General features: G+C 46.0%; 3 protein-coding genes across 5 annotated transcripts; 2 read left to right on the top strand and 1 right to left on the bottom strand.

Annotated features, from left to right (window-relative positions):
- Positions 1-238: 238 nt before the first annotated feature.
- Positions 239-1,134, bottom strand: LOC143183355 (ras-related protein M-Ras). Of its 2 annotated transcripts, XM_076384882.1 has the most exons (4): positions 945-1,133; positions 634-776; positions 460-564; positions 239-374 (listed from the first exon to the last, which is right to left on the bottom strand). In XM_076384882.1, exons 1-4 carry the CDS (start codon positions 1,102-1,104, stop codon positions 285-287), a joined length of 498 nt encoding a protein of 165 aa, XP_076240997.1. In that variant the 5' UTR covers positions 1,105-1,133; the 3' UTR covers positions 239-284. The 2 variants fall into 2 exon arrangements, with proteins under 2 accessions (XP_076240997.1, XP_076240996.1); XM_076384881.1 differs by having other exon boundaries at positions 460-776; positions 945-1,134.
- Positions 1,135-1,622: 488 nt separating this feature from the next.
- On the top strand, positions 1,623-6,176 carry LOC143182919 (116 kDa U5 small nuclear ribonucleoprotein component). 2 transcript variants are annotated; one of them, XM_076384242.1, is made up of 8 exons: positions 1,623-1,733; positions 2,697-2,971; positions 3,048-3,319; positions 3,395-4,083; positions 4,156-4,385; positions 4,465-5,183; positions 5,260-5,540; positions 5,599-6,176. In XM_076384242.1, the coding sequence occupies exons 2-8, from the start codon at positions 2,726-2,728 to the stop codon at positions 6,102-6,104; spliced, it is 2,943 nt and encodes a 980-aa protein (XP_076240357.1). In that variant the 5' UTR covers positions 1,623-1,733; positions 2,697-2,725; the 3' UTR covers positions 6,105-6,176. The 2 variants fall into 2 exon arrangements, with proteins under 2 accessions (XP_076240357.1, XP_076240356.1); XM_076384241.1 differs by lacking the exon at positions 1,623-1,733 and adding an exon at positions 2,382-2,517.
- Positions 6,177-10,931: 4,755 nt separating this feature from the next.
- On the top strand, positions 10,932-17,705 carry LOC143183110 (uncharacterized). Its single transcript, XM_076384537.1, has 4 exons — positions 10,932-11,072; positions 13,882-14,024; positions 14,847-15,445; positions 15,813-17,705. The coding sequence occupies exons 2-4, from the start codon at positions 13,907-13,909 to the stop codon at positions 17,562-17,564; spliced, it is 2,469 nt and encodes an 822-aa protein (XP_076240652.1). The 5' UTR covers positions 10,932-11,072; positions 13,882-13,906; the 3' UTR covers positions 17,565-17,705.
- The last annotated feature ends 6,066 nt before the right edge of the window (positions 17,706-23,771 follow it).

The raw sequence follows: 23,771 nt of genomic DNA, 5'->3' as shown, positions 1-23,771 counted from the left end.
ATAAATAGCATTGTTCCCCTTTGGATCAATGCATCTCTTATCGTTACTATTTTGTACAATCATTATATGGGAATGGGATATCGATCGCTCGATGGTCATTAATGCTACGAAATCATGTGTGAATAGAGAAGAAAAACAAAAAAAATTCACGAATCATAGGTACCTATTTATGATGGAGGACAGAAGACCCATTTGTTCATTTTTTTGGCAGATGCGTTTCACTTTTACGAAAACCGTAACCCCTTCAGAAGGTCAGTGCGTGATTACCCCCTAATATTTGACATTTATAAAATATTACATTTCCCTGAACGTCTCCTTTTCCTCCGATTTTTTTCCAATTCAGCAGGAGGTTGATTTCTGATAATACGTACAACCTAGGACAAAATGAATCAAGCCTCTTAACTAGCTCTAGCCTATATGCCAACTAAGCAATAATCTCCATCTCTCCTTAGCCCCTACCTCGTGGAATGCTGCATCTACATTTAATGGCGGATCTTTGGCAGAGGTTTCAATGTAAGGTATACCCAAACGGTGAGCCAATTCCCTTCCCTGTTCCTCTGTAACCTTTCGCAAATGTACCAAGTCAACTTTATTGGCTACCAGAAGCATTGGGTATACATCTCTATCCTTTACCCTAAGTATTTGGGTATAAAAATTCATGATATTCTCGTATGACTGTTTGTCAGTCACAGAATACACTAAGAGAAACCCATCACCCTTGCGCATGTATTGTTCACGCATTGCACTGAATTCTTCTTGACCAGCTGTATCTAGCACTGTTAGGTACAAATATAATAAATCTCTGTACACGTAAGGTACAATCTATATTTACTGCCATGTGACAAGCATAATCCAAATATAGCGAATAGCATAATATCCCATAAGATAAGAAAGAAAATGTAAAAAGGCAATGTAATAAAAATTCATATCATGGTTTCACTTACCATCTAAGATACACCATTGTTTATCTACCTCTGTATGTTGAATGTAACTGTCTTCAATAGTCGGATCATAATCGGTGACAAATAATTTTTGGAAGAATTGTATGGTGAGTGCACTCTTTCCAACGCCTCCATCTCCAACCACGACCAACTTGAAGGTCATAAGGTTGTCATTATTGGGAGGTCGTGTCATACCGCCTCTTGTTCTCCCACCCCCTCCCCCACTGCTCTGCCTTCGTCTGCCTATTCTGTCAACTCTTCTAATATATTCTCAGCAGTGTATCTGCCTGTCAATTGTCAAGCCAGACTATCAGACTAAGGTCCCCTGAAAGGGTTAGTTTGCTTAAAACAATGGAACTGACAACATAATACTCATGAATATTCCAATAATTCTGATACAAAACTAAAGTTAACAATTTTATTTACACGAGAACTTGAGACCCAAGTACTAACGCTCAATGTAACAATTATAGCGGGTGTGTCAATTACAGTTAATAGGACAAAATTAGAAGACGAGTTTAGGTCATACAGTTAATGTCTACGAAGCTATAATATGTTCGCTTGATCGTCCGAAACGAATTTATTCTTCAACAAAACAAAGAATGCTTACCTTACATGATCTGCCACTCCTGCTTCGCGTTCTTCCAGCTGTCAGTCTGGGCCACTGTGCGCAACGTTCGTATCTATATAGAAAGTATGTTTGTGTAAGTTTTCAGTCGTGTGTATGATAAGTCTTGTATACTTCTATAATCGTTCCTGCGAATATAGAGCGATTCAAAAGTTACGTAATAAGTAAGTTTATAAACGAAGTACTATCATTATGATAATGACAATTTTTTATGATATAGGTATTATTTAGTAGAACTAATTCTCTTAGTGGGAACTATAAATTCTAGCGCAATTTGTAACACGATTAAAATACTTTGGTACGTCTAAATAACTTTCCTACTCAATCACTATGTCAAATTATTATCTCGAATACTATTTATATAGTAAATTCTTTCTATTAATTTATGTAATATTACCTAATTTTTGATTCACGAAGGGCATGACTTTTGAATGATTCGATACATTTTTACCTCTGCGGTGTATCGTGCAGTTATCAGCACAACTTGTCTTACAGGCGTACCAACACCTTTTAATTCTTTAACTATATTCATAAAGAGTTAATCTGAATTATTTATATTTCCATTAATAAAAGTCTAAATATATGGAATATGTTATGCATATTTGATAGTATTTTACTATTACATTGATACACGATAGAAACACACGATTCGTATAATTTTATTATATTGGCTAGTCACTTTGTGTTCTTGCGTCAAATTTCATTCAATACAATTTTATATGGATCGTAGTGTGTATAAAATTTGACTACACACGTGTAATTTATCCGAAAATAAACAAAGATATTATCTTCTATTTATACCTTTGATATTGTAATAAAAAATTGTTTGTAAACGTATTTTGTTTCCCTTTTATTCCATTGACTCACATAATGCAGGTTATACGATCATAACCAATTGAAAATACGACGTCGATTAAAAATACAATTATTGAAATACTATCAATTGTGGTAAGTATATAAATATTAATAATCATTATTTGTAAACATTGTTTTACTTTCTGTAAAATCAGGTATGCCTTAATGGCTTTTTTGTAGCTTTATCTATGACCGGCTATTTCTCAAGTTTTAGGTTATGTTCTGATACCTTATTGTAAACAATCACATACGAAATTTTTCTATTCTTACAGGTGTTGCTTAACTCAACTCAGGAGTCACCATGGATGCAGATCTATATGATGAATTTGGGAACTACATTGGTCCTGATTTAGCCTCTGATAGCGAAGAAGAAAATGAATATGGAAATGCAGGAGATGATGCAGATGATAGAGAGCGTTCTGATGAGGAAATGGAGGAGGATAAAGATGAATCCAGAGAGCAAGCAGATCAAGGAAACTCCATGGCAGTTGTATTGCATGAAGACAAAAGATATTATCCCAGTGCATTAGAAGTTTATGGACCAGAGGTAAGCTTGTTGACAGTGAATGTACTGTTAACTGCTATGTCAATAATTAACACTGCTTAATTGTAATGTACAACAGGTAGAAACCTTAGTACAAGAAGAGGATGCTCAACCATTAGATAAACCACTAATAGCACCAACTAGAAAGCCAAAATTCCAAATAAAACAACAGCAACTTCCAGAAACAACATATAGTATAGAATTTTTAGCTGATATGATGGATGCACCTCATTTAATACGAAATGTTGTCCTTCTTGGTCACTTGCATCACGGCAAAACTACTCTAGTAGACTGTTTAGTTAGACAAACACACCCTTATTTACACAGTGTGACAGATGAAAAACCATTGAGGTATAGTACTGCTTTGTAAACCTTCTAAGTATTCTCTATTATTAACTTCTAACAAAAAATTGTTTATGTCGATAGGTATACAGACACACTATTCACAGAACAGCAACGAGGTGTGTCAACAAAAGCAACACCAGTGACCCTTTTATTACAGGACGTAAAATCCAAGTCTTATCTCTTGAACATATTCGATACTCCAGGTCACGTGAATTTTTCCGACGAGGCGACTGCAGCAATACGTTTGTCCGATGGGGCGATATTAATTGTAGATGCCGCTGAGGGTGTGATGCTAAATACGGAACGTTTGTTGAAACATGCGTTACAGGAGAAACTGGCATTAACAGTTTGTATAAATAAGATAGATCGACTTATTTTGGAATTGAAATTACCCCCTCTAGATGCCTATTATAAATTAAGACACATTATTGAAGAAATCAATGGATTGATAGCACTCTATTCAGACTCGGAGAATCCAGCTTTTGTATCGCCCGCGATCGGAAACGTTTGCTTTGCAAGCTCGGAATACAATGTTTGTTTCACCCTAAAATCTTTTGCCGCGCTCTATGCGAAAACCCACCCCACATTAAATGCCAATGAATTTGCTAAAAGGCTATGGGGTGACATATACTTCAATTCAAAGACCCGGAAGTTTACGAAAAAGCCACCACATAATACTGCACAGCGCAGCTTCATCGAATTTATCCTGGAACCATTGTATAAGATATTTGCACAGGTCGTGGGTGATGTCGATACAACCTTACCAGATGGTTAGTCAATTTCTTACATGTTACTAGGTTCTAAATTAATATTAGTGTATTTATCTTAATTTTGTTCTACAGTGTTGGACGAACTAGGCATCAGATTAACATCTGAGGAGATGAAAATGAACATCAGACCTTTGTTGAGGCTTGTTTGCACGCGTTTCTTAGGAGACATGTGCGGATTAGTTGACATGTGTGTAGCCCACGTTCCTAGTCCTCAGTCTCACGCACCAGTAAAAGTTCAACATGTATACACCGGACCAATGGACTCGCCTCTCGCCCAGGATATGGTTAATTGTGACCCCGACGTTAGTATCTTTTAATTACGTGCAGTCCAAGGTTTCTTCACACTTGTGTAATATTAAATGAATAAACTAATACTTCCAGGGAAGGTTAATGATTCATAGTACGAAAATGTATCCCACCGAAGACTGCACGCTCTTCGTTGTCCTTGGAAGAGTAATGTCAGGCACCTTAGAGGCAGGGCAACGCGTGCGCGTCTTAGGAGAAGCGTACTCGCGCACAGACGAAGAGGATTCCCGTGTGCTCACTGTTGGTAGATTATGGATCAGCGAAGCACGTTATTCAATCGAACTGAACAGAGTACCGGCGGGTAACTGGGTCCTCATCGAAGGCATAGACAGACCCATTGTAAAAACTAGCACGATTACTGATCTAAATAACTCAGATGACCTCCACATCTTCCGACCTCTCAAGTTCAACACACAGAGTGTGATTAAAATTGCGGTCGAACCAGTTAATCCCTCGGAGTTGCCCAAAATGTTGGACGGTCTAAGAAAAGTAAACAAAAGTTACCCTCTGTTGGGTACCAGGGTCGAGGAAAGTGGGGAACACGTAGTGTTAGGTACTGGCGAATTATATCTGGACTGCGCAATGCATGACCTTCGTCGCATGTATTCAGAGATCGATATAAAGGTGGCGGACCCTGTAGTTGCTTTCGCAGAGACAGTGGTGGAAACAAGTTCGCTCAAATGTTTCGCTGAAACACCAAATAAGCGCAACAAACTAACTATGATTGCTGAGCCCCTTGAGAGAGGTCTTGCAGAGGACATTGAAGCGGAACACGTTAAAATCACATGGAATAAGTGAGTATGAAGCGACGAATGATTTTCGAAGGAAGATCGATAACTTAATACCAAAAAATCTTGTCAATCCTTACAGAAAACGTCTAGGAGAATTCTTTCAAACCAAATACGACTGGGATTTGCTGGCAGCACGAAGCATATGGGCGTTTGGTCCAGACGCCACTGGTCCCAACATTTTAGTCGACGACACGCTTCCTTCGGAAGTAGACAAAACCCTGTTAAACAGTGCACGAGACGCTATCATTCAAGGTTTCCAGTGGGGTACCCGGGAAGGTCCGCTTTGCGAGGAGCCGATTAGAAATGTGAAGTTCAAAATTCTGGACGCTGTCATCGCCCAGGAACCTCTTCACCGAGGAGGTAGATAACTTCCATCTCTCGTCTATGGGACTGGAACTAAAATTCTATTTTTCTATAGGTGGTCAAATAATCCCTACTGCCAGAAGAGTAGCCTACTCCGCTTTCCTTATGGCAACACCTAGGTTGATGGAGCCTTACTTATTTGTTGAGGTCCAAGCACCTGCGGACTGTGTGTCTGCAGTTTACACAGTGCTGGCGAAACGAAGAGGTCACGTGACTCAAGACGCCCCTGTTCCTGGAAGTCCCCTGTATACTATTAAAGCGTTTATCCCCGCGATCGATAGTTTCGGTTTCGAGACTGACCTGCGAACACATACACAAGGTCAAGCGTTCTGTCTCTCCGTGTTCCACCATTGGCAGATTGTGCCTGGCGATCCATTGGATAAGAGCATCACTATTCGACCTCTCGAACCACAGCCAGCCACTCATTTGGCCAGAGAATTCATGTTGAAGACACGGCGGCGTAAAGGTTTATCAGAGGATGTTTCCATTAACAAATTCTTCGACGATCCTATGTTGCTCGAATTGGCGAGGCAAGATGTACTCTTGAATTATCCATTGTAATAAATAATAGCTGTAATAATTCCGCTCTATGATTTTAGTGTAAAGACGTATTATTAAAGGATTAATTTTTATATGAAATATGTGTGTTAATATTCAGATTCTCCCTTTCACCATCCCAATATGTGTACCTATATAACAGATGTCAAATGAAAAAAAAATTGCTCTCCAAAGCTATTAGATTCTAAAAAACATCGATTTGCAAAATTCTAATTACCATATCTTCGAGCAAGATAATACTAAAATAATTCTGCGTAAAAAATCGTTAAATTAATGTTTCATCAAGTTAAATTCCAAGACAAAAGAAGAATGCAGTTGCGCAACATCGAGCACAAGAAATCGAACTATAGCAAAGAATTGAAACTGTACACGTTTCACTTGGGCGTGTTACGAAAGACTACCTATATAAAATTGCCCACAGCATATGGACAAGAATCCTACTCCCATCCCTCTCTCCTTCTTTAACAGTTCCAATAACTTAGGATTTCTCTATATAAGAACCATCGACAACTTTCGAAGACAAAACCCAGACCGCCTTCATCCTAAAAATACAGACGGACGCAGCAGTTCTAGCCATTGCTCGAACATGGGGAAGCGCTTTAACCTATTTCCACCTAATCCCTGATTATGCCTAATTGGTGCTTTGTAAGGAAGTTCCACAGTAGTGAGACAATTCAGAGATCATAATTTGTGAGTCCAGAAAAGGAATGAAGGAGAAAGAAATTAGATACGCGGCCGATGCCAGAGATTCGAGACGAGAAAATGTAGCGTCGGCAGCGGGCAGCGCGCGCACTTAGTGGGCGGGGCCGCAACTGCGCAGAGTCGAAGGGGTGGACAAAGTGGTCGGAGCCTGGCGCCATTTTCCCGCGGCTAGCCCTGCCCATTGGTCCGCCCATTGGCGGCGAATCGACCAGAGAGCTGTGCTCGTCCGATGGACGGGAAACCGGGTTCGCTCGGCTTCGACTATCTCTTTTCAAGGCGACGTCGCTATGCGAAGCGAACTACCGCGTCGTCGCCGATCGATCAGACTGCGTATGCTTCTCTATCGCCTCTCTCCCCTCCTCATAAGTGCCGTGGTGCCATGCATAAATGTGCGTTTCTTCCTTGCGTATGATCTCTTCATTACGGCACAAATAGGCCAGAATGGACACGCGACACATTACTGTTGCTATGCACAAATGGATGTCTTTTGGCAAGCTCGTAATATGGGTAATGAAAGATTGGAGTAAGACCTCCTGGACGTAATGGGCTGCGTTACTTGCATAGCTTGCAGATGTGGCTACTCCATTTGTTACTAAAACTAGAGATCGTCGATTTGTCATCGTGTAATGGGAATTCGCAGGGTTTAAGTAGATACAGGTACAATATCACTGATGAACGAATGAAGTCAGTGGCAGATAATCTCCAGAAACCTTCCGCGGTTTTAGAGTTAGTTCCAATAACCAAAGTCTGATTAAACCATTGAGTCATGCAATGCATCCTCTAGTATCCTCAAATAGTTCTCAAACATAATTCCAAAGAAAGCAATTCTTCGGAGCAATATCTCGAGGCAAACGTTCTCAGCCTATCACGCCTGCGTTATCCAGGCACGAAACCGGAAATCCTCCTCAAGGACAATTATCTCCGACATTAAACCCGCGCCTGAATTGTGTAAAATGTGATAAACGCGAAAGGTACGATGGCTATTCCGTAGATACGTATCAAAGAGCGCGCGGTAATTGTGCGGATTCGCTGGAAGAAAAGGCTCGCGTAGGCTGATGCGATAAGTGCGCGCAACGCGGCCAATCAGGATCAACCGGTTACCAGTTCTATAAATAGCGCGACGATTTAAATTTACAATGGCACCGGTGATGTACCGGCGCGCCGGATATTTCTCGAATACGGTTCGTTCGGCTGGTTCATCGCGTACAGCTGTTATCGGGAGAACGGCGCGCGGCTGTATGTGTGGCTATCGGCGTAACTAGAGTGACGCCTTTTACGAGCAAGCTGGCCGGAGTGGAACACCCGACCGTTGGTTTCTTCGACGCGTGTTTGCTGATCCAAGTTACGAAACTACAGGCCTCGAACTGTGACGAATCTAGCGTGTTTGTTTACTAGTTGCGCGTGGAATAGTAATTTTCCAAGGTTCGAATTTCGCGATATGAGATAGTAGAAGGTTCTCTGAAGGACGATTGGGTGTCCCATCGAAGGATCAAGAGACCAATTTAACTGGGGATTTTTTAATTTCAGTTTACTGTAGCTGTAGGATATATATTTACCCGCTTTAAGTGAAACATACTAGAGAGATAAGGATAGGTAAATTATGAGGTAGGTATTAAGAAATTGGAGCTTCACCAAAGAGGCATAAGCCTGAGAAGGGAAACTTAAGAAGTCAAGACCTAAGAATGTTAGTGAAGTTGTTAGGACTAAATAACTACTCCAATACGATAAACAGAGGTTTTTGTATACGAAGCAGAACACAACATGGTTTCTAGAAAGATATTTTTACGGCACTACTTAATGAAGGGGATAACCTTCGGCACCGAAGAAAATCGGACTTTGCCCTATTAAGAGTCATGAGAATTAAGACTCTGAATTGAAAAACAAACACACTGGGGATTAAGACGATAGGAAAATAACAAAGATTATCAGTCAGTCACTCTATTGATTCAAAGCCACCAGAAGGTTAGTCATCCAACAAAGTACATAGTTTCCGTCGAACTTCCGACCTCCATTTAACCGTAGCATCCTAAGCTCAGCCAATCGATTGTGAAGAAAAGCATAAAGAAAACATGTGGAGGCTATAGTATCTATAAGTTGCATGCAAGTTTAATAAAGCCCACGTCGACGAAGTTCAGGTTCGCATATGACAACGTAATAATGAGCAGCCTCGCGGAGCAGTGGCCCATGTTTACCAGCACGCAGTGCCACCGTTATGTCCCTGCGTATTTATCGTGCGCGTCCGTGTCGATATACTTTTATTGCGGCACGGGACAAGCCACCGTTCGTAACGCGTTCCTCGAAAGCTGTTTTTTATGCTCGATGCGCAACGACGGCCCGATAATTAGAACGACGTGGAAAGGGACTGACATGGTCAGATGATGCCCCAGCGTCGGTCCAACGAGTTTCTCGCGCTGATTAGTCGCGCGTACTTCGACGTCTCGCGTGTGCGTTCCGCGTCGTTATTAAGCTTACGAATAACGTGCTCGCTTCGGACGATTTAAGCCCCAGTTGCTCATTCGTCTCTATACCGACCATCTCGAGCACCTGTATTCTGCCCGCGTAGTCAGACGGCCGAGGGAACTTCCTCTCTCGGTTCTCGCGGAGGTTAAATAGCAAAAGCGACAACGGAAGCAATCGTGGTGGTAAGGGCTGCTCTTCCCGATACTGAAGAGCTAGTGTAGCCGGTGTAGGTGCATTTTAACGGTGGAAGAATCGAATAAAAGAAAGATGAAATATCAAGATGAAGAGGGGGTCGCCTATTATCCAGAGCTCTGAATTGATTTTCACTCTTAGAATACATATTGACCAGTGTCAAGGAATTTTGTCAATTTTGCCAGTGAATTTTGGAGACTGCTCGATTGCCTCCCTGCCTCCCCCTGTACCTACATGAAATATCTGAGACAGCAGTCACAAGGTGTAAAAGAGTCTCCGCATAAGACCTGGCATCGATTGACATCAATGTCGATCGACGAACCGATCGATGGTGCCTGGTGGTGAGGGAGGGGCACGAAGGGTCGCGAAGGGCGAAACGGTGCAAGAAGAGGAAAGGTCGGGGCCGCGTGAAAGGACGAGGACCGAGGGAAAGGAGTCGCGGGCGGCTCGCCGACGCTCGCCGACGCTCGGCGTCGCTCGTGCGGCTCCGTCGCAGCGAGGCGGGGTTTAGGCGGGGTCGATACGCGACCAGAGCCCCGTGTCTTCCTGTCGTTTCCGTGCAGCGTCGTTCTAATCGCACCGTATCGAAAACTGGCAACGACTGCCGCCGCAGTTCGGCGCCACCGTTGCGCACACTTGCTCTGCTCGCCGGTTCGCCGCCACCGCGATCGCGATATCGTCGTGTATCGTCGCGCTGCCTCGAGAGTCGGCCGAGTGCAGCGAATCGAGTCGTGGCCCCAAGAGAACGGTTGTTACGTTAACGTCGAGTCGCGAGAGACGAGACCCGTGCGAGCGACGAGTAGGAGTAGGGTGGGCGGAGAGGGCGAGGGGGAGGGAGGGGGGCGGCGGAGCGACAAAGACGGAGGCAGAGCTGGCAGAGCGGTACAGAGAGGAGGAGAGAAGAAGAGAAGAAGCGAGACAGGAAGAGCGGGCGCGCGGGCGCGCGCGCGCCTGTCGACCCACCGGTCGATCGACAACCACGTCGTCGTCGTCGACGACCGCGACGAGGAGGAACGTGGCACGCGAGAACGGGAGTGACGAGACGAAGCCGCGGGCGAAGCAGCAGGCGAAGCAGCGGGCGAAGCAGCGAACGCGAAGGAAGAGCGGCGATCGAAGCTGTCCGAAAGACGGTGGAGGAAAAGGCGTAGTAGAGGCTGGAACGAGGGGGCGAGAGGGAGCCGAGGAAGGTAGGAAGTGGAAGAATCGGGTCGAAATCGCGGCGGGTACATGTGCGGGGACATGTGCGCGGCGCTGTGCTCGCTGGCAGCAGGGACGTGATGGTACGTAGCTGGCGGCACGCGAGTTATCAGGATTGCTCGCGGTCACGGGTTCGTGGTGGCGAGGAGCGCGACGGCGGCGTGAGCGACGACGACAACGGGAGCGCGCTATCGCGAGAGAGAGCCTCGAGCTGCCGCACGCCGACGGACGGACGTAGGAGCGGCGTTGCCACCTCTCCTCGGCCGCTGCACCGCGCGAGAACCGATACGGCAACCAAGAACACCGTCGTTGCCACGTCCGCGCTGCTACGTTCCGCTGCCAGCCGCACGGGACGGCGGCTCGCTGCCCACGACGACCGTCTCTCTCGCTTAGCTGGTTAAGCGGCACCTACACACGCTGGTAAGATTTTCTCTCTCTCTCTCTCTCTCTCTCTCTCTCTCTCTCTCTCTCACTCACTCTCTCACTCTCTCACTCTCTATACCCGCCCTGAAAACGTGTGGTAGTCGCGCGAGAATCGACCAACGGCCCGATATACTGCGCCTCTCTCGCTCTGTACCCGCGATCCTCTCCCAAAGATAGGAGCGCCGCGACGATGCTACCGCCGCGAGGATCCTGTTGCCTGGAATAGCTACCGTGCTCTCTCCGACGGGTTCTACTTGCTGGAAAAGGCACAGCCAGCTCGGGGATCGAGTTAGTCGTAACGATAGTAGCATGTTTACCGAGTACAAGGACACTAGAGACATCGTCGACGAGCTGCAGTTTCGGATGACGAACTTTGGTAAACAACTACGCGCTGGGCTTCTGCGGGTAACAGACTGAACGCGGCTTCGTGACGAAAGAGAAACTCTTTCGCGGGTTGACCCCCGCGAGGGTATCGAGTTAACACGCCACTCGAGCGTGTACTCAGGTGTTCACTGTATCTCTCCCATCGACTATAAATTGTTACGCGCTATTTAGAGTTCAGTCGCGAATTCGACGAGAAGCAGTCGGCATATTTCAGTGGACGTGTTTATCCAGGAATAATCGGGGACGAATTGATGCAAGAATCGGCGTATCATTCGGAATAATTCGATTCGGAAAAGTGGTCGCGAGATCGAAGGTCGCCTTTTTATAATACTGCGTAATAAACAGGCACTGGTGCAATAGCCAGCTAATAATAGAAAATTGGTGCGTCACTCGAGATGACCGAATTCGGGGAGCTAGTTCAGTCTTATTACAGTATTGCGCAATAGATTGATTTAGCATCCTAGATATGCGAGATAACTCAGTCATGTGCTTGGATCACCTGTCGATAACTTTCTCGCAGCACTCGATCAATCTTTTTTTACCGCTCTTCTACCTTGTCGCGATCGAATATCATTTTTGTTGTCGTCCCTCTTTCGACCTCGCGATCCTCGAGCGTGGAGAACGTGACCAGAATCGGAAAGACACTTGGTTCAGTCGGGCCGATGAAAAATTGAGATCGCGACTCCCTCAAGAGGGACACCGTTCGCGAGGAACATCGCGAACGAATTCGGTTCTCGGTAGACTTGGCGCCAGACCTTTCTCAAGTTCGAGTCTAGAGGCCCTTCTCTACTCGCGCCCCTCTCCCTTTCTCCACCCTTCTTCATTGCTCCTGCCATTCCTGGTGACCCCACTTCGTGTCCCTGCCGTGTTCCCCGGCCTTGGCGAATCATTCACGAACCGAAATTGCCTGAACGCGAGTAGCCTGTGTCGCTTGTCAACGCAGGTGGTCGGCCTTCCCTCTCATTCATTTGCATTTACGAAGAAGATGCTTTTTATTTCGGATTCATTTAGATCTTTTCTGAATCAGAGTTTCTGTTTCATGTGACAACTAAATTTCGTGTGCCTCAAATTTTTGTTTCCGTGATACCACGTTGAGATATTCAAATTTTCGGAGAGCAACTTTTGTCGCTTTAAAGACGCATCTTCACGAGCTCAAAGCGCACCATGGGACATTTGAGATAAGATCTTGACAGTACGAAAAGATTGCCTTGCAAAGAAAGTGCATATCGGAGGAACATCTTGATTGTGCTCTACATGACAAGTCGCACACGTGGGAACGCGGCTTAATGTTATCGCGCGGGAGATCTCTTGGCACGAGCTCTAAAAACCTAGTTTTTCCAGGCTGGCGTCGTCGCGTGACCAGCCAGTTTCACTGTCAAGTACCTTTCACGCGAGGACCTCGTTGTTCGGCTTCAATAAGCGCGCTCTTCATCGCGCATCACGAAGCCACCAACCTACTGGTGCATCTTTTCCCTGGCAACTTTGCCAATACCTTATCCAGAGCGTCCCATTGTTCTTCCCTAACCTATTACACGACATTCTACATACCTAACAGAAAGATGGTGATAGACATTAACCCTTATATGTGTGCCATTAGCACATAAAGTATGAACGTAGACTCTGAAACTTAAAAAAGTTGCTAGACGGAAGTCATCGTCTGGCCACTTTGACGACTTAGGACTCAGCCGCTAACGCATTCGAAACTTTCAAGTAAAACTCGAACCAGTCACAGCAAACGTGTTAACGAGGAACAGCTTGCTCTCGGAGCAGTCCAGCGCACAATCATGCAGTTTCCGCGAGCATGAACGAATCAATTTCGAATCGCTACGAAGCATCGTCGCGACGAATAGGTCTGACACATTTGTTCGGTGAAAAATATTATCGAATGCTGTAGTCGGGGAAGGGAGAGAAACCATCCCCTTTAAGAGATAGACCTTAAAGTCCCAGCGTAACTCGTTTCTGCCCCTTTCTCGGCCCGGATATCACGAGATATTTCATTATTCTAAATATATCGACGGCGTGTATGAGTGCCGCGTAAATGGAAATCGCCGTCTGTGCGCGCACTCTAACCCGATTACGTATGTGCATAACCCACTAGCGATACACAGCGCGTCCGCTACCTGTATTTCGGAGTCCTCGATATCACGGGTGTCGGTATTAATGCCTACCATGCCGCGATTTAATTTTAGATAAGCCAGAGATCATCGAAACAGAAGGCTCTCTGAGGTCTCTGAAACGAGTCGCGACGATGCGTACGAATTCTGTGTCTGTACAAGCCGCGTGCAATAAGAACGGAAGAAAAGGATGCGACACGGATTTCGATCACACGTCGCGAAACGGACGATAACATCTTGCGTTGCAATTAAAGAAGTCTAATCGTCCCTGGGCACGACAGCCGCGGATTAACAATCGGATGGCACAGCTGTTTCAGAACCGAATAGACCGACATGGAGGCGAAGGAGAGGGAGAAGCCGCTGGTTAAAGACTTGAACGAACATATCGTGTGTCCTCTGTGCAGGGGCTACCTCATTGATGCGACGACCCTCGTGGAATGCCTGCACTCTTGTTAGTATTACCATTTTCATTTCTCTAGAGTCTATACGATTTCGGCCGTTCTCGGTTGTCGACTCGCGATCGATCGGAAGGAATCTCCGCGCGTATCGCGTGTCATCAACTCGTTAGCATTCATTTGCAATGGAAAGACGCACGATTATTCGAAAGCAGCGCGATTATCGGTGTCGGTGGCGCGGCGTGGCGCGGCGTGGCGCGGCGTGGCGCGATGCGAAACGATGCGTGCCACTGCCGTACTACCGACGACTGTATCTACTTGCCGTGCGTGAAGCAGCCCATACGCTTATCCACCCCTCGGGCAGGGTGGCTAAGTTCGACGGAGGGTGACTAACCGCTCCGATCTCTCTCTGTCTCTCTGTACCCGGCGTGTTTCGGATCTCCCTAAGCGGAGATTTCAGGGGGACGGTAAAATTGCAATATTTGGACGTCGCCATTATTTAAATGAGTTCCTTAACGCGTGGACGGAATCGAAAATCGTGAAACGTTACTTTTTCATGCAGATATTAAATAGTAATATTAGAAATTGAAGAGGTCATGTCAAAATTAATCCTTGCCATTTTTTTATCTTTGTTTAGAAAAGCAAAAAAATACTATAGCATCTTTAATTCTTAAATAAATCTTAAAATTTGACAAGGATAGTTTTATTATGACCCCTGCAGTTATTGCAATTCCCCTACGGTAGTCGAGTGTCATTTCAATTTTGATTCAACCGGTATACGAAATAAGAGTCGAGTCACTTTGCACGATGACCAGGCACAAAGCTAATAATAAGAAAAAGTCGCGAGGAGCGTAAAGTACAAGGCGGACGGCGATCAGTTTGCAGAGGTTGCATAGTCAGACGGCTGAGCAGCGGTGCACGAGCGTGCCCCGTGTGCAACGTCGCGACGTCCCCACCCCTCCTACCGGATGTGAAGCTGCAACGTCTGGTGTATCTGGTGGTACCGGGCCTCTTCCGGTCCGAGCTCGAGCGAAGGCGCCATTTCCGACTGGTAAATCCCCAGTGCCCACCTGTGGCCCCACCCTTGGGGGCGCTCGACTTGACCTTGGACGATTTCGTCAGTCTGAGCCTCTGCGAACTCGACGAGCCGGAAGAGGAGGCTCAGTCAACGGAAAATCGCACTGGGTCGTCGCGACACAGAGACAACGTCGATCAAGCGAAGGAAGAAGACAACGATGCTCGGGTTAGGAGCACGCGATACCTCAAGTGTCCGGCAGGGGTGACGGTTCGACACCTAGTGCGGCTGCTGATGCTGAAGAGGGGCTGGGAAGAGGCGAATTCCCAAGGGTCAAATGTCAACAAGATCGAGATGCTGTGCGAGAAGAGCGATGAGCACCGACGCGGTAGCTCGAGCATGATGATACTGAACCAGTCTTGGACTTTGATGGACCTTGCCTGCATATTCGGTTGGAAGAGAGTGAGTCTTCCTCTGTAATTTACTCCTGTAGCCTATCATTTAATGGTAGTAGTAGTTATTTCCTTGAGTTCTTTTTGCATCTCGTTTATACGTAATCCTTGTTGTTTACACATGGGTCTACCGTGATAGCACTTTCAGCTATCGTTGTCATATCCTATGCTTACTGCAAACACAACTGAATAAGGTCAGGTAGCATTTTAGCGTCATTTTGTTAATATGATGGGGAACCAAATTGATGGTAGAAGCAAAGGGTTATTTAACGTGAAAAGTCGCCTATGAAATCACATAGACACTGGCCCTGACCGATCAGTTGGTTGTGTGCCAAGTCTAGTATATTATAGGGTAGGTGGTAATGTTTGCGTTGCAGGAATCACCGATGAAGCTGTTTTATCACGTGGTGAAGAAGGAAGACGCCATCTCCGTCTCGACTGTGAGTCCCTACAGCGGCGAGGCGACCAAGGATGCGGCCGCGAGTATGGAAAACATTCAAAGGCCGCCGACACCACCGCCGAGTCCCAAACCTGCCCCAGAATGCGACGTCGAGGCTCGTAAGATTTTAGAAAGTAGCGTCGAACCGCCTCGATCGTTGGAGTCGAATCTGGAACGCGACAAAGAGCCAAAAGCGAAAAAACCCCGCTGCGAGGTGACGCCGGTTATGAGAACACCTGATCTCGTGCCGCTGCAGCCGAGCCACGCGCCTGAGAGCACCAAGACCAAAGAGTTGGCCAGACTGGAACACCGGAAGCGCAGGAAACGGCGGAATAAACGGGTCATTGCAGAAATCACGACCACGCCGCGAGAGGATCTGCTGAAGCTGAAAGTTCGACTGACGCCGTGTCCTCCGAGGATCACGTCGAGCACGGGAAGTGGACAGACGAAGGAGAAGCTGTTGCAGATGAGAGCTGTCCGGAGGGAAAAGATCAAAGCCACTGCGATAGGTCAGCAGAGGTCGACGACGAGTTCCTTGGTTCGCGAGGAGGCTGGGGCAAAGGAAAACCTCGGCGAGACGGAGGAAACTATAGAAGAGATTATAGACAGTATACCAGACGAAGTGGTTAGAATCGCACAAAATATAAGTACCCAGGGGGAGGAGGCAGTTGTCGCCGCGGAGAGGATGGAACAGAGGAGCGCACCCTCAGCTTGCAGGCCTTCGCCAAAGTTTAAAGAGGAACCAGAGCCTGAGACGAAGGTGGTGGTGGAGAAACTGGAAACAGGCCGACCGAAGCAGGACGAGGAAATTCTTCGACGATTGGGTCTGGTGGCGGTGAATGAAACCAGCGATAACTTCCGTGATAAGACGAAGCAGCGCGCCCAGAATAATGGAGAGAAGGTGGACAATTTAGATCGAGAGAAACTCGAGAAGCAATTGCGGGAGAGTAAGGCCAATCGAGTGAGAAGCCTGCTAGCTGAGAAACAGATGCGAGATGCCCTGAAGAGCATAATGTCCAAAACGAAAGAGGAACATCCCCCTGCCGTGCAAGTGAACGCTGTTCCGAAGAAGAAAGGCCCGCCACCACTGGCGCCTCTGCGCGTCGCGAAGCCCTCAGGATTCGCCACGACCAGCGCCATCTTGGAACCGAATAACTCCAAGTACGAGATTCCGTTAGATCTGAGCAGCGGCGGAACCGTGCACAATAATATCTTAGACTTATCGGCCAGTTTATCGACCAGTAACTTCTCATCATCCTCCTCATCCTCGTCTTCTTCTCCTTCCTCCTCATCCTCGTCATCTTCTTCATCCTGTTCCTCATTAAATCCGAGAGGTCCACGACCGCCGATAGCTACAGGAAGCTTGCTGCGAGGAAAAACGAAGGACTTGGAACAGCGCCGAGGCCAAGAATCCAACCTCGTCACACTCTCAAACGCGGCTGTGTCCCTCCTCAGCGAGTGCATCACCGACAAGAACTCAGTGGATCCGCTGGTGCTTGGCTCAGCTAACATCGCCAGCAAAGTGGCCCTCCGTATACCGCAGCCTCACCAGAGAATCTCCGGTTTTGGGATGAAGATCAAGCCTAATCTTGGTATTAGACACATACCCAATCCCCAGGCAGTGGTCGCCTCGCAATACAGAAATCAGAGGGCCAGTTACTTCAACGCCGCCTCGCAGCAGCCACCTTAAGCGGTCTATCCTTTCGACAACTGAACTGCCCCCATTTCCTCCACTTCTTCTCCACTATTTCCTACTAATAATTAAGTATAAGAACGCTCCTACAGAAACGAGATTCCTACGTGACCAACCCAAAGGCTGTACGTTACCATGTTATATTTTCTCTCCCTGCTTCCTGTGACGAGATTTTCGCGTGGGTGCGAGGACACACGGTAAGCAAAACCTTGGGAAACCGGACCGTTGACTTGGGAATCGATGGCGAAGGGGAAGTAAGGGCAAGAGAGACTAATGAATATCATAGGGAGGTAGGGTTAATCGTAAAAGCGACCTTTTCCCGTGTGTCTTCGCCCCCGAAGGGAAAACGATGGCGGCATTCGGTCCGTTGTTACCTAGATACGTTAAGCTACGTATGTTTGTAAATGCATGTATGTGTGTTTATGATCAACCATTAAATGCAAGTCTGACTCCTGTTTTTGAGTCTACCGAATGACTTTTTGAGCAACAGTTGACGATTTGGTGGAATGGGCGCAACGCCTGGCGGAGATATATTAGGATCGTAGAAACGTATGATTAGGGGTTGTTGGAAGGGTAGCGGGTAAATGGGAATACGGGGGACAGATGACGGATAAGCTTCCTTGTCCTCGGGTGTTGTCTCTTTTTAGAAACTTAGAGGAACGTGTACTTCATAGAGATGCCAAAGAAGAAGAGTGTCGGAGAACGTGTGCAATGTATTAGTGCAATTTAACTATCCTCTATTATAATATAACATGATATAATATAATATATTATACGCGGTTTATCGCGGTGGTAAGGCTGTAAGGTTCGATTCGTTGGTAAAGGGTAGATGCTAGTTGGCAGTGGGAAATGTTTCAATTGAATGGAAGAGATTTCAGGTAATCTCTGGGATATTATACAAGGTGTCTGAAAAAAATTGTTAAACTTATCTCCAAAGTATACACAAGGCATATGTGTAGGTACTGTTTTTCAATCAGAGATACAACATTTTTGGAAATCACAAAATTTGATCAGTTGCATCTGAGACACCCTATATACTCGTGAAACACCTACGAAAAGCATCTTTTGTAATTCCAAGTTGCAGCAAGTTCTGCGAATACTTCCCAATGTACGCACGCTGCTGTAGAATGTATCGTTGAATTGGGAGTCTGATAAGACGAATAACTGTTCGTACGTATCGGCCGCGACGAAGCGTTTATTTTACAAAAATGTAAACTCATATCGCTGTTATCGATTCGTAAATAATATATATTATCGTCCGAGATCTGTACGGTCAAGTGCGTCGAAAGGCATGAAATAAAAAGGCTGACCAAGCGCTCTGGAAGCTCATTAACGCGTGATATACGATTCTTAACGCTATATCGGGATTCGTGCAATCGCTGAACCGTTCCCGTTCGTACAAGGACAACAATAAAAAGGAACATGAGTCGAAGAAAACCCGAAACGTTCACCAGAAATTCAAACTCTACTCGAACGATCAGAATAATTCAGCTGAGTGTATCAGATTACCTACGAAGGAAAACGTGTACAATCGAACGAAAATGAAGGTGGGTATGCAACGATACGACTCCAATTCGGAAATCTTAAAGTACAGTCTACGGTAGAGGAAATTTAAAGTTATGAATTAGTAAATAGAATTTGATCGAATGGAACTTAAAATCCATACAGCAGTCCACTTCCAAAAAATCAAGGAGGAAGATATTGAATTTTAATTAATACTTTCCTCAATATTCGAATGCTATTATTACAAATTTTCACTATCGTTGACTGCGCTTACATGTTTCTAACGATTCCAAACGTTATCAATGAGAGAATAGAACGAACGAAAAGCAGACAGAACGTTCGTACATTATATAACAATATTCATGTAGAAATGCAGCGCATCAATGAATAGATATACATGTATAGCTTGTACAATTACGGTGTTCAATTACCCAGTTTGTTCCACACCGCGCTTGAAAACGTGAGAGCGCGAACGAAGAGAGAAGGGAATGTATCCGCTGTTCGCGATCAAGTCGGATGGTTCGAATTCAGTAATGAAAATTCGCGTCAATTAGTTTCGCGGTGGGCCATCGCCAAGGACATCGAGGAGAACTAAAAATCAAAAAGAAAACTGCCAGTTATTGAAAACGAGGTTTAGATCGAGGCCACTGCTCGTTAGAATTTACACGGCGAATTTGAAATGGGACCCAGATTTTTACACGTTATTTTTCTACGGGCTTTTTTAAAAACGAGACCACGAAGGATACCCGCGTTACGTTCTATCGATCACGATCGATCATGATTTACCCGTTAATCCATCGACCATCGAATATCCATGTTCACGACCTTCGTTCGAGCTGGCGATAACGCGCGAATATTATTCAAATGTATTAAGAAAACTTTCTTCCAGGAACAGTTGCTACGTAACTGGACATAACTTCCCGAAATATCCATATATTGAACGAATTTCTGTGTATTTTCTTGTGAATGATATAAACAATAAACATCGTCAGCTATTAGTAGATCGTTCGAAAAAAATAACTTGATCAGGGATCAAGGACGCGGGGTTACTTTTAGAAGATTTTCTCGGTGCTTTTGTTTTGAAGAAAATTTTTATCTTGAAATTGTGCCCCCTACTTGAAGATACTTCTTTGAACTGTCGTGTCCAAGCAATTGATGCATCGTGAGCGTAGAACGTCAAAAAAGTAAGATTTATGCGAATGTTTTTTAGATCTTAAAGAGTTATCGAGGTTATAAAGAAGAACCACGTTGTTTCCGATGATCAATTACCTAACACAGTTATGTTCATTTTTGTTTTGAAATTTTACTATTGTAACGATAAGCGTAATCAGTTATACTGTTCCGATGTGTGAAACTAATCGTTATCGTCGCAATGCATACTACACATGTAACTCGGTACAGTATTTCCATCAATAAACAAGCTGTGAATTGTAATCGAAGTAAGTGTATTAATAATTGTTAATCTTTTCTAGTAGTAAAACCTAATCCAGGTAGTATTTTCTGTCTCCATGTTTTTGTTTTAAATTTCATGTAACTTATTAACTATTCAACGAAACGGTCCTAAAATTGTCAGTCCATTTCTTCAATCAAAAACGAAGACATAAAAAACCGTGATTTATGGCCCCAGAGTCTAACACAAACTATAAATCGTTTTATATCACTGGTGTACCTACTACCATTGATCGTTCGAGTATCTAATTATTCAGACCATTACCGTGAGGTTCTCGTTCGAAGATTACCCTGCTGCGTCTCTTCGATAAATAGTACCTAGAAGATTGTTATTACTAATTAGCTACATGCGTTTACTTATATAGGTATTTTGTTAAATTTGTTTCTTGGAGAATCGTGTTGCATCCAGTGTACGATCATTGTTCGTCAATAAATTGTGATGTATAACCATAAATGAGTGTGTGTAAATGACTTTTAATTATGCCCACCCGGTTCCAATATTCCTAATAGAAGGACATATTTATTAATTTTGGAGCAAGTAATGTTAGAGTTATGCTATAAACGTGATTCATAAAATCGTAAAAAGTTCACAAATTGAGCCACAGAGTTTTTATCGCTTCGTGTCTGGTGATTCGATTTCTGCTCCATTTCCTCGCCATTTTTGCGTTGAGACATAGAGCAAGTGGAGCACCCCTTCGTGCAACCACCGAGGCTGATGATACAGCATATACGATGATTAAATCGTATCGGTACCCCAGTATTTTTAAACATTTCTTTAATGTCATTCTTCAACTTAATGGGGAGTACCATCAACAAAAAATAATCCTACTACATCGTTAGTAGTTTGCAATATCTGTGTCTGTCTACCAAATTTTCAAACATTCGCCTCACATTATCCATTTATACGACACTTTCACATTAGCATAAAGAAGAGGGTACTTTATACTTGCTGTATAGGTAGTAGTAGGTAATAAAGTGAGTCGTATAACGAAAGACTGCGCGATGGCGGAAATGAAACTATAGAAAGGAACTGCTGCTACACGAGAAGGGGAGGTAGGGGTACGTGAGTTTACATTCTACAGTTAATTACTCCTCATTCCTTACATCCAACCATGATGTTCCAACGAAATTCAATCTTCAGTCATCTCCCCTTTTCTAAAACATTAACTAAATTCTTCATTTCGATACACCCCCAAAAAATACCTAAACCACATCTAACTCACAACTTCACTCTCAAGTTACTATTATTATTTGCCATTGTCCCAGTCTGTCCCCACTGATAAACAATCCCCCTAAAGAAAGCGTAAGTCGGTCTCTCGTCGCGAGGGGGCACGAAAGATCAGAGCGACAGCGGGAGATGGTGAGGTAGAGCAGGTAAAGGATCCCCGCGGATGACCTTCGTCACCTTCGTTCCGAGTAGGTGGCAGGGAGCGAAGGTAAAAAAGGCAAGGAGGGTACGGAGGATACGGAGGATACCCACCTTGGGCAACCTACATTAGGTAGCGGGCGACGTGGAGTCGGCCAGCGGCCGCGGGCCACGGAAACTCGATCGCTGATTGGCTACAACCTCCCCCAGGGAAGTGCGTCGAGAGCGTCGGAAGTGAAGAGGGGTGAAGCTTGCCTAGAGCCGAGCCGCTTGCACACGAGGCGAGAAGGTTCGTTCCTGCCGAGTATGCTGCCACGATCCACGGGCAACGATCGCGACATTGTCCCAGCGCATCGTGTGCAATCGCCTTCCTCGCCAGCCGCTCTCCCTCTTTCTCTCTCCCCCGAGGCACGTCAGCCGGTCTCTCTCCCGCCCCGAGACGCCGTTGATTTCGGTCTCCCTCTTTTCTGCTCGCGCCCTGTTGCCCCGGTCTGTACGCGCTAATGCCGCCACCCCTTCGATCCCTCCACAACTTCCCGTCCCATCGTGGCCTGCCCTTGTAGCCCTCCATCCCACCGAGCTATGCTTTTACTGGCTTCTGTTTACGCTGAGCACGCTCGTCGCTGGTGAAACAGAGACAGGAGGATCGCAGAGAAGGACAGACGCAGAGGGCAAAGAGAGACAGACGTTAGAGGGGGATGATAGATAAGGCGGAAAAGGGGGACAGGAGAAAGGGAGAGGGTGAATGACGGTGAATAGGGATAGAAGTAGAGGTGGAGGGGCCAGAGGAGGCGAGGGGAGGGAGCAGAGAGAAGGAGGGACACGGCATCGGAAAAGAGAGAAGAGACGTATCCGTGCGGAAGGCACGCACACATGCACAGGGTGGACGCAAGTGCATGGTCGCGTCATCGACTACGAGGGATACGCACACACTCGCGCGCACCCTCCTGCTGCCGAATGTAGTAGAGAATGAATAATGTACCCACGTACAGCCGCTGTCAGGAGGGGCTCCAGGGAATGCAAGCATCGGCCCGTCCCCTCCGTGGGTTTTGTAGGCCGTTTATCGAAACGGCACGGCCGTCTGCGACAGGACTGCATGTAGGCGATCCTAGCTAGCACCGCTGATGACGATCCTCCGCGAGGATGATCATGCACTAATAGTCGCGTCAATGAACGGAGCGTTATTCATCGCGAACAATCGCTTCTGTGGAATAGGCATGATACCTGTAGCTATTCGCACACTTGTGCCCATGAACCACACATCCACTCGAATATCGAGGAACGAGTCATTGACTCGAGATTCATAGGAACTCTGAACCCAGAATGCTCCAAGAATCTATCCCTTACGAAACGTTCGAGGAAGGAGCGGTAGGACCAGGGGGGATCCGGCTTCGATCGAATAGCAAAAGTGGCGAGGAGAGATCGGCATCACGCGGCTCCACGAAACACGTGGAAGGTTTCCCAAAAGCGTCTATCGACCGATAAACGCGGCGCAGACTCACTGGGGATCCCCTGCACGGCCACCAATACACGCGTACGCAATCTCGAGACGAATGTTCGGTTCGGGCCGCCCACGTATCACCTACAGCTTCTATCCACGAGCGAACGAGGGAACGGTTCGCGGAACGATGGACAAAGAACGCGAGGGCCGAGGAAGCGGAGAAAGGACCAAGGGAGATGAGCCGAGGAGCCCGTCTAGCGGCGTCTCATTCGCTCGTGATTCGAGCCGCGTTCCACAGTTAAACGAGCCGACCATCCATCCAGCTCCTCCTGGTGGGGATAGCCCTCCAAGGGATCCTTCCAGAGAGAAAGCCTCGGGAGGAAGCCCGCGGGTCGCTGTTCCCGAACACGATCCCGTCGTACATGCCAGAGGGGAGATCCTCCAC

Source organism: Calliopsis andreniformis, chromosome 9 (genome assembly GCF_051401765.1).
Source record: "Calliopsis andreniformis isolate RMS-2024a chromosome 9, iyCalAndr_principal, whole genome shotgun sequence".
Lineage (NCBI taxonomy): Eukaryota > Metazoa > Arthropoda > Insecta > Hymenoptera > Andrenidae > Calliopsis > Calliopsis andreniformis.
The sequence above is the reverse complement of the archived record's forward strand: the minus strand, read 5'-3'. Positions and strand labels throughout refer to the sequence as shown.